The sequence below is a fragment of the Brachyhypopomus gauderio genome, chromosome 17 (assembly GCF_052324685.1).
Source record: "Brachyhypopomus gauderio isolate BG-103 chromosome 17, BGAUD_0.2, whole genome shotgun sequence".
NCBI classification, from domain to species: Eukaryota; Metazoa; Chordata; class Actinopteri; order Gymnotiformes; family Hypopomidae; genus Brachyhypopomus; species Brachyhypopomus gauderio.
The window spans coordinates 18,495,013-18,511,721 of record NC_135227.1 but is presented as its reverse complement, the minus strand read 5'-3'; the positions used below and the strand labels follow the sequence as shown (position 1 = coordinate 18,511,721).

General features: G+C 43.6%; 1 protein-coding gene and 1 long non-coding RNA gene across 11 annotated transcripts in view; both read left to right on the top strand.

The window, feature by feature from the left end:
- Window positions 1–16,709, top strand: part of hspa12a (heat shock protein 12A) — a 40,159-nt gene that overhangs the window by 3,689 nt on the left and 19,761 nt on the right. For 5 of the 10 annotated variants that reach the window (XM_076978033.1, XM_076978034.1, XM_076978037.1 and 2 more), the window contains exons 2-3: window positions 13,149–13,225; window positions 14,902–15,029. In XM_076978033.1, the coding sequence (XP_076834148.1) occupies window positions 13,149–13,225; window positions 14,902–15,029 (205 nt within the window). Of the gene's footprint in view, window positions 1–13,148; window positions 13,226–14,198; window positions 14,208–14,901; window positions 15,030–16,709 lie in introns of those variants that run through there. The other 5 variants (XM_076978035.1, XM_076978036.1, XM_076978038.1 and 2 more) reach the window with 2 other exon arrangements.
- On the top strand, window positions 13,490–13,990 carry LOC143480376 (uncharacterized). The gene is made up of 3 exons (XR_013121823.1): window positions 13,490–13,510; window positions 13,552–13,797; window positions 13,839–13,990. It is a non-coding gene; the product is annotated as an uncharacterized LOC143480376 (long non-coding RNA).

The following is a 16,709-nucleotide window of genomic DNA, read 5'->3' as shown; positions in this document are numbered from 1 at the left end:
AAAACATGTTTATCTGTGAAACTGCAAGACATTTGCTCTGGGCTAGTACCTGGTAGGTGGTTGGTTTAATCCTGCTTGTACCTCTGCTTGGATTAGATAGACAATGTTTTAGGTGTGCACTTATAGTGTGTGTTAATCATCACTGCATTACTGACCTGCAGCAAAATAATAATACAGACAGGGTGGGATTATGTGTTCCAGATTATTACTCCTGTACATTTTTAAAGGCATTACATGATCAAAAATGTATTGTTCAGATTGAGAATAACGCAGGCCAGGTGTTATGTCACCTCAAGGCCTCAACAGTTTGTTTTAATACACTTTAAGGCCTATTGCATTTCCAGAATGTAATAATACACACTGGGTTGCCAGTATGTTGGGTAAATTCCCTACCTTCACAAACTACCTTCCAGCAGTGCATACACCATGTGACTGCAGTGTGTGGTCTACGTCAGGCAGGGTTAGGGGGGTTTAGCATCAGTCAGTGTTAGCATCAACTCACTGGTGCTACACCTTTTAGCAATTTATACACCAGTAATAATACCTTATAGTCAACTCTGCAATGTATTGGTAACCAGTGTAAGGACTTAAAAATGGGGCATGGTCTCATCTTTTGCTCCTAGTGAGATCTCTGGCAGCTGAATTTTGAATGAACTGAAGCCGTTTGTCTTTTTTTGGGAGTCCCATAAGGAGGCCATTACTGTGGTCAATCCTGCTGAAGATAAAAGGGTGGATATGTTTTTCTAGATCTGGTTTTGTCAATCAACTGAGATCAGAGTCTGTTGGTACACCAAGATTGTGAACTAGCACTTTAGATTTTAAAGTTTTAAGTCCACAAAGGCAGCTAGTATGTGCCTCTCATCACTGTTGCCACATATAAGCATTTCTGTTTTGTCTTTACTCATCTGCTAAAGGTTTTGCCCCAGTACATGAAGTGCCCAAGGCACAGAGAATCGAGAAGACCGTAGTAATTTGGGGATGGGGTCAAGAGAGTGTGCTCTGCATATATGTGGTTTGGCCAAAAGGAAGTGTGTACAAGTTAAATGAGAGTGGACCAAGAATTGAACCCTGGGGGACCCCACAAGTCATCTGCACTCTTTTCAAAAACCTTATTTTCTATTTCTGCAATGTAATTCCTACCTTGCAGGTATGAAGTGAACAATTTTACAAGTGGGTTTGAACTGAAAAAGCTTAGAAAATAGAAATTGGGGGAAAAAAGGTTTAAAAACTCAAACATGACAGTCTACTCATTGTCTTCATGTCACCAGTGGAAGAAGATTCCTTCTTTTTCAATTTTCTGTTACCCACCAACATATATTTTATGCTTAAAAGTTTCTCCATCAAATTGGAAATGTACACACGGGTAAACCAAACTGTTAGGAACGTAGCGAGCTATTAACGAGCTTACAGCAGTAGATATGAATACAGTCCCTGACAGCCACCTCTGCAGTGGATTTGGTCTTCAGCGTCTTGATGATCAAGGCTTTGGTCGCAGGATGGATTTTTGGCATGTTGTCAGAGGTCAAGTTGCAGTGCAAGTGAAGGTCTGGAGTGCTGGAGTTCTTGTTATACACACCCACTGATTAACCAATCAATTAGTGAGCACAGGTGAGGCTGTAAACTAGGATTGGGTGCATTATATGACAAGGCGACACAACTTTTGTCTTGCCAAAATCTGACCTTTCTGTGTTCATTAAATGATCAATATAATGATCTGCAGTAGCCTAAAGCAAATTTATTTTCGTAAATTAAATCTCATTTGGGAGGGTTTCAGCTTTCATGAGTCATTTCTAAAACCAATCGATAAATTTAAAGTCAGGTTATAAGCTTTTGTTTCCACAACATGGATAAGCGACAGAACTTATGTCAGGGACTGTAGGTGATATGCCTAGATTCATTATACCTATTATTCTCTGCTAGTTAACCATGAAAATTTGTGGGAAAAGTGGTGCAGAATTAATTTTAATATTAAAAATGTAATTTTCTGAAAATGCTAATTTGATGCAATGTTAAGTAAAATGGAGTTGGATATTAAGATTATAATACTTTTGTATGTAGTATGTATTGATGTTATTTTTAAACGAGATTGTGTTTACGTTAATTGTAAAGCGATGCTGGTTATATTGAAAGTTAACTTCATTCATAATCCCCAAATGTCTCGATATTACAATTGATTTTCTGCCATCCACAGTTATGGTATATTCAAAGAATACCATATGAATTTCTGTTGATACTTGAGTACATTTTTAAAGCAAGTACTTTTGAACTTTAACTCAAATAAAAATATAAATGGAGTGGATCTACTTTTATTTGAGTGGTTTTTTAACAGGGCTATGTCTACTTTCACTCAAGTATTAGATTTGTGTACTTGTGGCGATGCTAATGGTGATGATGTTCTGCTGAACATGGGGAGTTTTCATTACTTCATTGACTTGCACATTCCTCAAAGGGCTGTTTGTACCAAGACTGTGTAGTTGTTCAGTTAATAGCAACTGCACCATTCAACATCCATTAGAACCCATGCCGGAGTGAACCTAAGAGTTTAATTGTTGATCATTTTTGTAGGGAAATGGGGAAATTTATGGTAAAGAAAATATTGATGGTCGAGAACCAATTAATCGGTTTGCAGTTATTTCTTATGGGGAAATTCGCATCAGTTGTCGACACGAGTTCCGGAACGGATTACCGTCAACTTCCGGGGTTCTACTGTATATCACGATATAAATCAAATCACTACTTCCTTTATACTTTAAGTGAGAAGTGAACACAAGTATAACACAACTCTTTTTGTTTCTGGCTAAAAACCTGCCAGAAAAATTCCTGCAACAAAAAAAAGAGTTCTTATACAGTGTAAAGGTTTTGATATCGTCTTCAGACATAGATCATAGCCATCAGGGTTCATAAACAGCAGTATAATTTTGTTCAGTCTGCAGTGTGTTTCACAACAGACTCACAATACACGGGTGTCGGGAAAGAGTTGCAAAGATGAATAAGAAGATAGATAAGGGAATGAACAAAATGTGATTAAATGAGCGTATTGAGAAACTGTATAACACCTGTTTATGGCTAAAAACCTACAGAGTCCCTGCGTAAAATAATTTGTCCAGAAACACTTCTGTTGTATTGTGGGCCACTTCCGTTGTGTTGTAGCTGGATTTGCAGCATTTCTGAAATGTAGCGCACGCGTTGTCATTTTAATGAATTTGCTTTGCGTATTTGCAGTACGATGGGCTTTCAGGGCCACCGTAGAATGCAATTCTGCTGGCTGTCTGTTAGTGTGCTACGTCATCAGATTGCTTCCGTTGGCTGCGCTACTTAAGGTGGGAAATGGAAACAAATGTTTATTGAATTCTATTGCCCAAGCTTATCATCATCATCGAGGAAAAATGTATCGCATAACAAATTCGATATCGTTTTATCGCCCAGCACTAGGGCTGGGTATCGATTCAAATTCCAAGAATCGATCCGATTCCGATTCTGAAGATTAAGAATCGATTTATTTCGATTTAATCGATTCGATCCAATTCGGGGTTTAGTGTTATTAAAAATGTATTTATTTGAGCTGTTTCCTGACTATGTACAGAAACAACATGTTAAAACTAGTATTATATCAATATTAATCAGCAAATAGTTACTGGTAGTTGGTAGTTACTGATGGCTGGAAGACTGGTGAAAAGGGTAATCATAAATCTACCTTCAAGAAAGGTAATCCAGGACAATAAACAGAGGACATCTTTGAGGTGTCTATATCTGCAACAGTGGACTCCTACTGGGACACTAACCAGTGCATTATTATTATGATTGAAATAATTAAGAAGTCACCCAAAAGCTGTTGCTACCAAATGCATTTTTATTTTAAAAGTGCTCACACTTAATAAACTGAAAGTATAAAATGTAAACGTGTATTTTTCTTTAAAGTGAGAATATAATAACAGAACTGTCACGTTACGGTCCCCGACCCCTCCCTGTTGGGCGTGTGTTAACGTTGTCTGCGTCTACTCGTCTGTGTATCTCCGCGGGTGCGTCTTGTGATAATCCTCACCTGTGGCTCGTCTCGTCATCACGTGGGGTTTGTGTGGTTTGTCCATTTAATGTGCGTTCGCGCAGCGTCCTGTGCTCGTCGTTGTTTGAGTCCACGGACGTAATTTTGGGGGGGAACGGGGGGGACATGTCCCCCCCACTTTTTCAAAAGCCAGCTTTGGTCCCCCCCAGTTTTTACGGTTAAAACCAAATATTTAAATAGTGACGAATCCATGTCCCCCCCACTTTTGAAATCAAAATTACGTCCATGTTTGAGTCACACATGTTCTATGTAAACGTGTTTTATGTGCGCTGTCTGCGCTTCGGTAAATGTAATAAACGTAACGATTTGGAAAGTGCAAAGGATTCTGTCTCGTCCATCACCTTGCGCCCAACGTTACAAGAGCATTTTTAACTTTTTTAAACTGTAAAAACACTGGGTAAACTGTCAGTGACATGGACTAAATGTAAATAGTCACTGACACTGGATAAACTGTCCTTCTGTTTTTAGATTGGCGATTTGACTATCGTCGTTACCGTCACTGTCCGTCGCCATGTTGTTTTACAGTTAGTTAGACCGAGCACGCCAGCGTGAATTCAGTGACGAGGCGGGGGTAAAAGTTCACTAAAAAATTTATCTTTGGACGTACGAATCGATAATCAGATCATCATATGCGAATCGATTCTGAATCGGAAAATCGATTTTTTCAACACAGGCCTACCCAGCACTACTGGCAACTGTGTTGAATTTACTTGTCGATATTTGTCAGACCTAGCCTAATTCCAGACTAGACCTCTAGCCTAATTCTAGACTAGACCTCTAGTCTAATTCCATTCCACTATGCGATAATATGTGCTTTTTGGCTTCTAGCACCTGTATTTGTCTCTGGGTTCTTTGTTAGTCTCGCATGGCCATACTCTCTAGGGAGTTCAGAGGCAGAGTATGGTGCCTTTCAGAGCTTTTCTGTTATTGCAAAAAAAAATATTTAATCGACTGGACACACAACGACCAATCAAGCGCCTGCTATTTTGGAATGATGGATAGAAGAAAGCAATCTTGAAAACTGACTTATGACACTGACTCGGGAAACACAGATTGCCAGTCCAGTAAGCCGTTTGTGATAAATACCATCATTAAGCACTTGTCTCCACCGTGTTTCCACTTCTAGGTGCAGGCGAAGTGCCTGTGGCCTGGATGGGTTCTTTGGTGACACCTAGCAGGCCAGGTAGTGCTACTGCAGTTAGCTTTAGTAAAGTGGTGTGTGTGTGTGTGTGTGTGTGTGTGTGTGTGTGTGTGTGTGTGTGTGTTTCATTTACTTTGGGGTCGGCGAAGGGATTTGTTGTGTTCTCAAGGATATTTGAGTACAAAACACCTGATATGGAACCAAAGTGTGATGTTTCCATTGAACTTATATGACTGAGTCTATCTGTAAGACGTTCACTTTCTACCACAATGCATGAATAAGAGGATGAGCGAGCTTTAATCTTCTAAGTCCCGTTGATTAAAAGCATCAGATAGATGCTCTCCGTGGGCAGGAAAAGAGGTTCCTATTTCCTCATGGCTAAGACCCGACTAAGCAGGGTTGGGCATGGAGTCATGTTAGCGGTCCTCAGAGAAAAGCTCTACCCACACCTCTGGTTCTGCCTCTTCTCCTCTACTGTCCTCTCTGTTTTTGTTTCTGAAGATCTGCTACACTAAGTAGGATCTTCAGAGGAGAGTCACGTGTTGCCATTGACTGGCTCACTGCTTCTCTGGGTAGAATCAGGAGTGTTTGAATAGAATTTATGTAGAATCTAGAACTCAGAGAACTGGGATTCAGCCACAATGCTGCTGTAATCACACCGGTGTTGTTGAAGTGCCTTCACCACACCCATTACTCATCACCATATTCCATTAACTAAATTGTTTTAATAATGGGCCTAAGAGGTGAATATCTGGCAAGGTGTGTGTGGTTGTGAAAGAATTAATTGAAGTGTTGGTGTCTGAGGTCATTTAAATGTCTCTGAGCACCCTCCAAACACTAAACATAATATGATATGATGACTTTGGGTAAAACCTGTACCTGTCAGCATTAGCGTCAGCACACACTCTCATCTCTCACACTCTCATATGAGCGGTGGAGACACCATAAAGTGGACTTGCCATATGGTTGAAATAAACTTGGTGAATAAAGATGTAGCAGCTTGAGTAGTTGTGTGTGTGTGTGTGTGTGTGTGTGTGTGTGTGTGTGTGGAGGGAGGGGATCTGGAACAAACAAATACTTGGGGAGTTTTGTAAAGTTTTGGAAGGATTCTAGAACACTAATAAAAGCCAGAAAATTCCAATTCCACCATTACATCACGGTATTGGTATTGGCTTTCCAAGGGTGGTAGAGGAAGAGACAGAGGAAGAAGAGAGTGAAACAGGAAGAAGAGGGGGAGGGGAGAGAGGGGGCTAGGGAACGGGGGTCTGTAGAATGTGGGGGTCTTGGGTGGACACCTGGGAGTTTCCAGAATGCCAGTCCTTCAGTCTATGTAGAGTATGTTTTGCTGTGGACACTTGGAGACCAGAATGTTGACGTCCTAAAAGCAGTCTCTTCGTCACCTTCCAAATCTCTGTCTCTCTGGCCTGATTCGTCATTTACGGCCACACCTGTCCTCTGAACTGCCTGCTACTGTTGAATATTTTAATTTAATTTCTTTTTTATCTCACTTGCAGTGTAAATTGGCCTCTTGGAATGAATGAATGCATTTCATTGTCATTGTACATTAATGCAATGAAAATGTTGTGAAACTCCTTGGAAACAAAATACAACGTCACATAATCCCCCTCACAAAGTGATGTAATACACATGCATATTAACAGTTTTTCATCCTCATACACATCAATTAAAAATAGCATGCCTTGGTAAGAATATTTACTAAATATTTATATTTAATCGAAATAAGAATCTAAAAGTATTTGCACTGAATTAAAATTATTATACTAATATACTTGAACTGTTCAGCAATAGCACTGGATGTCCTGTACCACCGTCCATACGGGAGCAGTGAGGTGTGTGTGTGTGTGTGTGTGTGTGTGTGTGTGTGTGTGTGTGTGTCTGGTGGTACAGGCAGCAGTTCTGAGTGACTCGGTCCTTTTCGTTGTGTTAAATGTCAGTGTGATTTGCTGCAGTTGCAGAATGTCATTTCAGTGAAACGTGAAACCTTTACTTTCATCACTAGCATCTCACTGACAGACTTAAAAGGATTAAGTGGTTATTCGAGCCTTCGCCGTTGGGTATTATTTATCCAGCTGACATATTCATATGAGATCCATGTTCGTTTCATGTTTTGCAACATCTGTCCCTGCTTTGTCGTTTCTTTACGAATCCGATCCAGAACGAGACCCTTCGTATGTGATACTCCACAAGAGCTCGTCACCATGATGAGGAGAAGCAGTTAGATTCATTCTATGTTCTTTAATGATTAACATGTTGTCCCAACTCATCTGGGGTCATTTTAGACCCAGTGAACATTTCTGTTGTACCAAGAAAGCAGATTTTTCAACTGGTTTTGGTGTTTTGGGTTTTTTAAAATATGAATACTAACTTATGGCATTTTTCAGAAGTCACCTGCTACAGCAGTGAGCTGGGTCAGTTACCTTTTGTGCGGGTCGTGGTAGCTAAAACAGCCCCGCCTTGGCCCGGGAGTGATGCTACGTGATTTGTCTCAGCACTGAAACCTGGACTCATATAGTGCAAGTCATTCAAGCCGAGGAAGGTGGTTTACAGCAGGGGTCCCGTGAAAAACAGTGTGATATACCAACGTTCGGACATTTTAGGTTTGCAGTTCCAGCTCGGGCCGGTTGTGGTGAGTCCCCGGGGCACTCGGCTTCAGGACACATGAAAACCGATCCGTTCTGCGTGGACAGGGATGTCGATTGTTGGATTGAGCAGCGTCTGAGGGCCTGGGGGATGGAGAGAGATCTAGGGAAATGGAGATGAACTGGCCAACGTTCTCACGTTGCTGGAAATCTGAATGATGTGTCTTCGCCACAGTGGAAGATCTAAGCTGGCTCTGGTTCTGTAATCCGAAAGTAATGGGAGATCGTGGAGTAGACTATTTTGTTATGTTAGGATTTATGGAGTTTGTTGTGTATTCTAGCATATTGTAGCACAGTGTATTGTAGAACTTGTATAAATGATAGAAAATGGAGATATTAGTCTGCCTAATTATTTTGGGTTTAGTTGTGTTGTAACCAGCGAATCCAATCCAGACCCTCAGGAAGGAAAAGCTATTTATACTCCAAGGAACCTAAAGAATGCTACTAAGGGGTTACACACATTCACATTTTCACGAATGTACACACACACACACACACACACACACACAGTGACCTACTGGTTTTCCTCTCTTTCACAGGACCTTCTCTATTGTTCTCTGGGCCTTTTTTTTCTGTGCTCTATTTAAGTGTGTTGACCAACTTGGCAAGAGACCTTTTTTATATTTATCAGAGGTGTTTTTAATAGAAATAGAAATGTTAAGTCTACATCCTGTTCGTATGTGGTATGTGAGGAGTTCACCATGCCAAGGTCATAAATCTTTAAGTCCAGAATCTTTATAGTAGCCAATTCTTTTGGTAATTACATGCACATTCACCTGTTCATGTATGCGTGTTTACAGTTTGACAACCTGCTATTTACGGAGGACTCTCTATTGCTCCGAGTCATAGCCTAGTTGAATGTATTTTAACAACGTCACAGCAATTTTACAGATTTATAGGCCAAGATCCCAGTGGTAAAGCCACAGGTGACAATGACGGGGGGAAAAACTCCCAGGGCGTAATTAAGGAAGAAACCTTTGTAAGACCAATGCTCAAAGGAACCGTCCTCCTTGGATGGCCCAGCTAATAAACAGTGCACTACATAGACCATTAGGCTAGCCCAGTCTAGACGTGAGTCACCTCTACTCCTTTGGGTCTAGTGTGGAGGAGCTGATCCTGCATCCATTAGAGGATCCAGATGGATTTGGTATCATCTGCTCATCTGCTGGTGGCACCCGAACATTTTCTGGTGTCCTCTCAGATACCTTGTTTCTGATGAGCATGTCTAATCCAATGTTCGCGTCATCTCTGCAGTAACATGCAGATTGAAGAACATTATTAGATTTGTAAAGGTGCCATGGCTGCTGAACGGTCCATGATCGGTATGTACCAGGGATCAGCATGCAGCCTGGCAGGTCTGTCTGTAGCAGCCTGGAGGGCAGGGACAGAGTGGCCGCAGTCCTGAGGGCCCAGAGACCACCCCCCAACCCCCCCCCCCCCCCCCTGTTAAAACCCACATTGCTGTTAAAACCCCAGAGAATGCATCAGACGCCTGGATGACAATTCCAAGATTAGCACGACCGTGTCCGGAGGCCCCATCTGTTGCACCTTTATATACGTGAAGCTAACAGTAGCTAACAAGCTAGTATTCTTAACACAACAATCACACAAATTTGTTAGGAATTATTGCTCTAAGTACCTACCAAATCTACCAAAACTAGGACATTTAACTCTTCACACCATCTTTGAGTTCTGTGTCCTGGAGAAACTGTTTTGTCCCTCAGCCAGCACAACGAATGGCAATTTGACTTTACACCAAATCTGACAAGAATGATGCCTGTGTAAACATGAAAATCATAATGTAACTGCTTTCTCTCCTCAGTTGAGTGGAGATTATGAACTGATCACGTTCATAATTGCAAGTGAGATATGATCACATTAGTCATCTGAAATGGTGTACACGGGGACACAGGCTTGAGTGATTTTACATTACCAAAGAAAACAAACCACATCAGATTTGTGAGACGACCCACATGCAGCCAGCTGAATGGGCAACATCTCGTACATACATCAGAAGAATCTCTGGAGGACGGCAAGCAATGTGTCGGGTGTACGTGATCAGAATGGGAAGGTCGAAAAAAGCCAGACGTATATACGGATGGCTTCTCTCTGTCCTCATTCACAATGCATGGCCACAAATCGGATACGAATCTGATCTAGGACCACTTATGAGAGTGAGTCAAATCTGATTTGAGAAGATCATATTTCTGTGTCCACAGCCATGAAAAAATCAGATCTGTCATAAAGGGGGGGGGGGGGGGGGGGGGTCTTGGCTGTCCAGAGAGGCCCCGTCACCACACCCTTAGCCCCTCCCTCACTATGCTTGGTCCCTCCCTCCCAAACCACCACACCCTTAGCCCCTCCCTCACTATGCTTGGTCCCTCCCACCCAAACTACCACACCCTTAGCCCCTCCCTCACTATCTTTGGTCCCTCCCACCCAAACCACCATACCCTTAGCCCCTCCCTCACTATCTTTGGTCCCTCCCACCCAAACCACCACACCCTTAGCCCCTCCCTCACTATCTTTGGTCCTTCCCACCCAAACCACCACACCCTTAGCCCCTCCCTCACTATCTCTGGTCCCTCCCACCCAAACCACCACACCCTTAGCCCCTCCCTCACTATCTCTGGTCCCTCCCACCCAAACCACCACACCCTCAGCCCTTTCCTGACTAGCCAACACCCCTCATCTCTCTCACTCTGGGGATTTGTAGCAGTGAACTTCATTAATCTTTAATGCCACTATTGAGATGTTCCTGTAATGGATCATAAAAATCAAAGCCTGCAAGCAGACCCCAGTTCTTCATGGTAGTGATGGCCTTGGTAAGACATTGCAGTAACTGTCATCAGAAAAAGCAGGACAGAGGTACACAGTCTTCAGCACTAAGATTTTCAAAGTTACTTACAAAGTTAGCGCAAGGCTGTGCTGTCACTTGAGTAAGGCTCGTTTTGTTTTACACTGTTTTCTCTCTGCAGATTTAAGGCCATTGTTGACAGGGTTATGGTTTCTGTTACGGTTAAAGTTTAGGTTATTGTAGAAATTATTTGGTTTGCTGTAGTTCGGGTTAAAGTTGCTGTTGATGGGGTTAGGGTTTCTGTAGTTATGCATGCGTGCACACACACACACACACACACACACACACACACACTTTGGAATGTCAAACACATCAAGAGGAAGTGAAAAAGGTCAAATGTCGGACTCAATATGGAATTCCAAGCAGCTGCTTAATGCTGTTTGGATTTGGGAGATACACCTAAAACATGAGGTTATTTCATCACTTTAAGAAGAGAAATATCTGGGAATATTCAATATTTGGGAATGAAGGAAAGCGTGTGCGTGTGCGTGTGCGTGTGTGTATGTGTGTGTGTGTGTGTGTGTGTGTGTGTGTTCATTTCTTGCCCAGCTGCTGCGGATGTGAGAAGGGATCTAAAAGGAAAAACAAACAGGATGCAAAGACTTCACCACATTATTATCATTGTGTGTGTGTGTGTGTGAGCGAGAGAGAGACAGTCTGTGTGTCTCTCTCTATGTATGGATTGTGCACGTGTTCCTCCTATTCTTGTGTGTGTGTGTTTCACAGCATTGCTCTATTCTCTCTCTGGCGTTTTTCTTTTGTTTGTGCTTCTGTAATGTGTCCAGCTGGGAGCAGGCGCTAGATTCTCCCTTTTCTTTCTCTTTATGTTGGTCCGTTGCGTTGATTTCAGGCTATAGATGAGTTCTGTGGTTAAAGTAGTAGCGTTGCCTTTATAATCCTTGTTTTGAGAACAGATGAGTCTAGCCTTCTCTCCGTCCTGCACCCATGTCAGATAGTATCCTTCCTTCATGCTTAAGATGTCTCACCTCTCTTCAAAATAAACACACTTTACTACACAATAGTAAACCAGCTGTGTTGCCTAGTCAGAGTTAAAAATCAATGTCTGTTCATGTCAACTGCAACAATTTTTTGTTACCCAACTGAAGGTCAGGCGTTGTTGACCGAAATGTTAAGACAGAATTCTTGTTTATATGTTGTTTAAGTAAATCGAAAAGAGAGACGTAAAGTAAGCGAAATCAATAGTGTTACGTAGCGTGGGCCTTCACAACTACCCCTTTCAACAGGACTCATTTACTGTCTCCAATTTTTTTTTGCCCGTCCTGTAATAATGGTCCAGAATGTGAGTATTGGTAATCTGTTCACACAAATGGGATAATCAGAGCTCTAATCAGCTTGTAGTCAATTAGCTGGCGTGAAGGGTGCGTGGATGCTGGGTTAATCACTCCTGCACAACTTCAACGCACCATAATAACGTTTCCGTTATGTGTGCGCCATTGTCATGTAAACAAACTTAAGTTCTTTTCAAAAGTAGCTCTCACAAAGTAGACCAAAAAAAAAACCGCTCAACTGAATGTTTCTGGACATAACACTCCACTTACAGACATTTATCATTACATGCAATCATTTTACACATTCACTGTTGAATTTTATCTTTCATTGTGCTGTTTTTTTCTTCTTCTTTTTTTTATTTCAAATCAAAATAAAAAGCCAAACGACGGTTGAAAGAGCGATAGCCGCAGGTAGCCAGCCTCTCAGCCCGTAATTACGCGGCGAAGAGCGCCGTGAGGACTCGGGCCACACTTTAGCGCGGCGGGGGGTCCGCCGGCAGAAAGGAACACACGCTCGCGGGAACGGGGAGAGCGCGCGGCATCCCGCCGAGCGATAAACCCTCGCGCTCGTTGTGCGTCCGGGGTGCTTCTGTAGGCGCGCGACGCCGGAGTGTTTTAGCGAGGCTATTAGGCCGCACTAATGAGCATGATGGGTTCGGACAAATACAGCCTCTAATTCAATTCAAATGTCATCGTGGAGAAGAGTGCCTGCATTAGCTGGATAAAGCTTTTAAAAGATTTGACGTTTTTATGATCAGATAATCTAAAACGCGAAGCTTATGCGTTGTTATAAAAATAATAAGCGTGGTTGTCCTGGTTGGCCAGTGCTTGTCCAGCCCTCTTGAAATTTTAGAAATGCCAGTCTTGTATGCAGATTTAAAAATTAATCTGGACAGTTTTCATCCCAGGGTGCCATAATCCTTAATCCCTATTTACCGCTGAGTGTGTGTGCACTTGTTTTCAGTCTGGACCGTATTTAGGGTTTAATGCAGGAGACGTGAGAGACCATTTTGCTCTCACCGGACGATCTGCCTTTGGAGTGATGAAACTAAAGAATATGGAAACTATTAATTAATTTACATTATGATTGTTGGTGCACATTGAAGGCCTTAATCTCGTTATTCTGTGTGTCTCTCAGATGTAATGGCTGCCCCATCTCCAGCGAAGAGCATCGGTGACCCAGGAATCACGCCTCTCTCACCAACACACACGCAGGTGAGTCAGGAATCACGCCTCTCTCACCAACACACATGCAGGTGAGTCAGGAATCACGCCTCTCTCACCAACACACACGCAGGTGAGTCAGGAATCACGCCTCTCTCACCAACACACACGCAGGTGAGTCAGGAATCACGTCTCTCACCAACACACACGCAGGTGAGTCAGGAATCACGCCTCTCTCACCAACACACACGCAGGTGAGTCAGGAATCACGTCTCTCTCACCAACACGCACACAGGTGAGTCAGGAATCACGCCTCTCTCACCAACACACATGCAGGTGAGTCAGGAATCACGTCTCTCTCACCAACACGCACACAGGTGAGTCAGGAATCACGCCTCTCTCACCAACACACACGCAGGTGAGTCAGGAATCACGCCTCTCTCACCAACACACACGCAGGTGAGTCAGGAATCACGCCTCTCTCACCAACACACACGCAGGTGAGTCAGGAATCACGCCTCTCTCACCAACACACACGCAGGTGAGTCAGGAATCACGTCTCTCTCACCAACACGCACACAGGTGAGTCAGGAATCACGCCTCTCTCACCAACACACATGCAGGTGAGTCAGGAATCACGTCTCTCTCACCAACACGCACACAGGTGAGTCAGGAATCACGCCTCTCTCACCAACACACACGCAGGTGAGTCAGGAATCACGCCTCTCTCACCAACACACACGCAGGTGAGTCAGGAATCACGCCTCTCTCACCAACACACACGCAGGTGAGTCAGGAATCACGCCTCTCTCACCAACACACACGCAGGTGAGTCAGGAATCGCGCCTCTCTCACCAACACACACGCAGGTGAGTCAGGAATCGCGCCTCTCTCACCAACACACACGCAGGTGAGTCAGGAATCGCGCCTCTCTCACCAACACACACGCAGGTGAGTCAGGAATCGCGTCTCTCTCATCAACACACACGCAGGTGAGTCAGGAATCGCGCCTCTCTCACCAACACACACGCAGGTGATTCAGAACTTTGCTGGGCTTTTTATCTACAGTTGGAATGATGTACAGCAGATCGTTTAGCATCTGAACTAGCCACCCAAACCTTAGGCCCAACCCGGATTCTAGGTGATATTCTGGCATTGATCAGCCTGAACTCTTCCTCTTGCAGCTGCAGCCTATGTTTGATTTTAGAGTATTTATGTGATGAAGCAAAACCCGTTTGTAGTCATGTCTTAACACATGATGACCACAGATTCTTGAAATAGCAAATGAAGAAAGATGTTCCTCTCAAATGGTGAATTACGTAGATGTAAAGCTTCATTTTGAAATATGTTTGACTATTTAGAAATTTTACAGGTGTCACATACTAGTTTGTTTCATAACTTTATCATAAAGAGTGTTTGGGGTCAAAATGTGTTATATTCATATATATTTCCAGAGAAGTGTGTCAAAACTGTCAACATGGTTGTCTGGAATCCAAATATGGCCTCTGCATAGATGTGCAAGTCTGCAGGACTTCAAACATCTGACTCTGAAGCTCATAGATTTAAAACGTTTATATATATTGAACCTTTTATAAAGTTCACGATGTCTCCTCAACGTCAGAAAGTGCTCAGTGCTCTTGGATTCCTCCAACCACGTGACTGAAATGTCTCCTCACGCTCACGAACACTCTTCTTCTCATTCCATCTCGGACGCCTCCATCCCAAAGAAGGACGCGGAGCAGAATGAGCCGGCCACGCACACGTTCGTGGTGGTGGTGGCCATCGACTTTGGCACCACCTCCAGCGGCTACGCCTACGCGTTCACCAAGGAGCCCGAGTGTATCCACACCATGAGGTGAGAGAGCTGGAGAAACGGGTGGGGGTGGGGGTGGAGCTGGAGAGACGGGCGGGTGGAGCAAGAGAGACAGACAGTGGGAGGATTTGCAGGTGTTCAGTGGCTCATAATGAAACAGGGTAGATAAGTTCCCCATCTGTTATCTGGGGCAGGTGTGTTGGGTAGCCGTTTGAGGCAGGTGTCTGGGGCGTGTTTTTGGGGCAGGTGTGTTGGGTAGATGTAGTCTGGGGCATGTTTTTGGGGCAGGTGTGTTGGGTAGCCGTTTGAGGCAGGTGTCTGGGGCGTGTTTTTGGGGCAGGTGTGTTGGGTAGCCGTTTGAGGCAGGTGTCTGGGGCGTGTTTTTGGGGCAGGTGTGTTGGGTAGATGTAGTCTGGGGCGTGTTTTTGAGGCAGGTGTGTTGGGTAGCCGTTTAAGGCAGGTGTCTGGGGCGTGTTTTTGAGGCAGGTGTGTTGGGTAGATGTAGTCTGGGGCATGTTTTGTAGGACGAGGCTATACAGCAGGTCTTTCACTGACTTCCACTGTCCCACGTGTTTTACATTTTTCTATGTTGGTGTGTCATTTAAAAACGTGCACACGCTGCTTCAGCTCAGGCGCTACGCCAGCACTACGGTTCACGTCTCATCGTTATGTAGCGCTCTATATATATATAAACAAGGACACGTCAACTAACGCTGGAAACCCACGACAGCGGAGCGTTGCTCCTCCATTTTAATGTAGATGGTATAAATATTCGTTAGGAACGAAGGTCAAAGCAACGCGTTTCTGGAACATCATTCCTGATTGGTTGTTGAGTTCACATGATGTAGCTCATTTGCATACATTTGAGCGTAGCTAAGCTTTTTCACTTCTGGACACTTTGTCACTATCGTCAACGATGGTGTGTGCGTTCCGGGCTCTTGGCACCCGGCCGATGGCATGTGTTGCAAATGACGTATAAGAAAATGTAAAATAATGTCATTTACAGATCACAATGACTCTGCTATTCCCTCATGTCTGTCTGTCTCTTTCCCTCTCTCCATCTCTCTTCCCTTCCTCTCTCCTCCTCCTCTCCATCTCTCTCTCCTCCCCCCTCAGTAATGCTCTGGTGTAATCATTACCGAGTCGTCTTTTTTTTGAGTCTCTATTTCAGTCTAACTCATTTGTCTCTCTAGGCACTTACATTCCCTTTTAAATGTTATATATAGAAGAGTGTGTGTGCGTGCGCACACAAACGTATCCATGTGTGTGTGCACATGTCTGTGTGTGTGTTTGTGTGCACACCAGCATTTACCTATATTACTGTACATTTGCAGCATTACGTACGCTTGGCCTCCAGAGCGCTGGATCACCCTGAGGAGAACAAATGAAGCTAAAGAGTTCATAAAATATGTGAGAGAGGTCTTAAAAAGACCTTCAACTGGGATCAGAGCAGACCAGCTGCACGTCCTCCAAACATCTCCGTGTTTACATCTCCCTCCTCCCAGTACATGTAACCCTGTCTAACTGATGTTTGGTAGAGCAGGTGGAGAACACATGTCTTCTCCAGACGGCTTCACACTTGTCAAGCTCGTTCGTGTTTTTGATTCTGTTAACAAAAGAGAGAGAGAGACCCCAGAAGACCGACCTGATCTTTAGTTCTTTTTTTTTACAGAGAAATATTTTGGTAATTCGGTGCAGGGCGATTAAACACTCAAAGTGCAT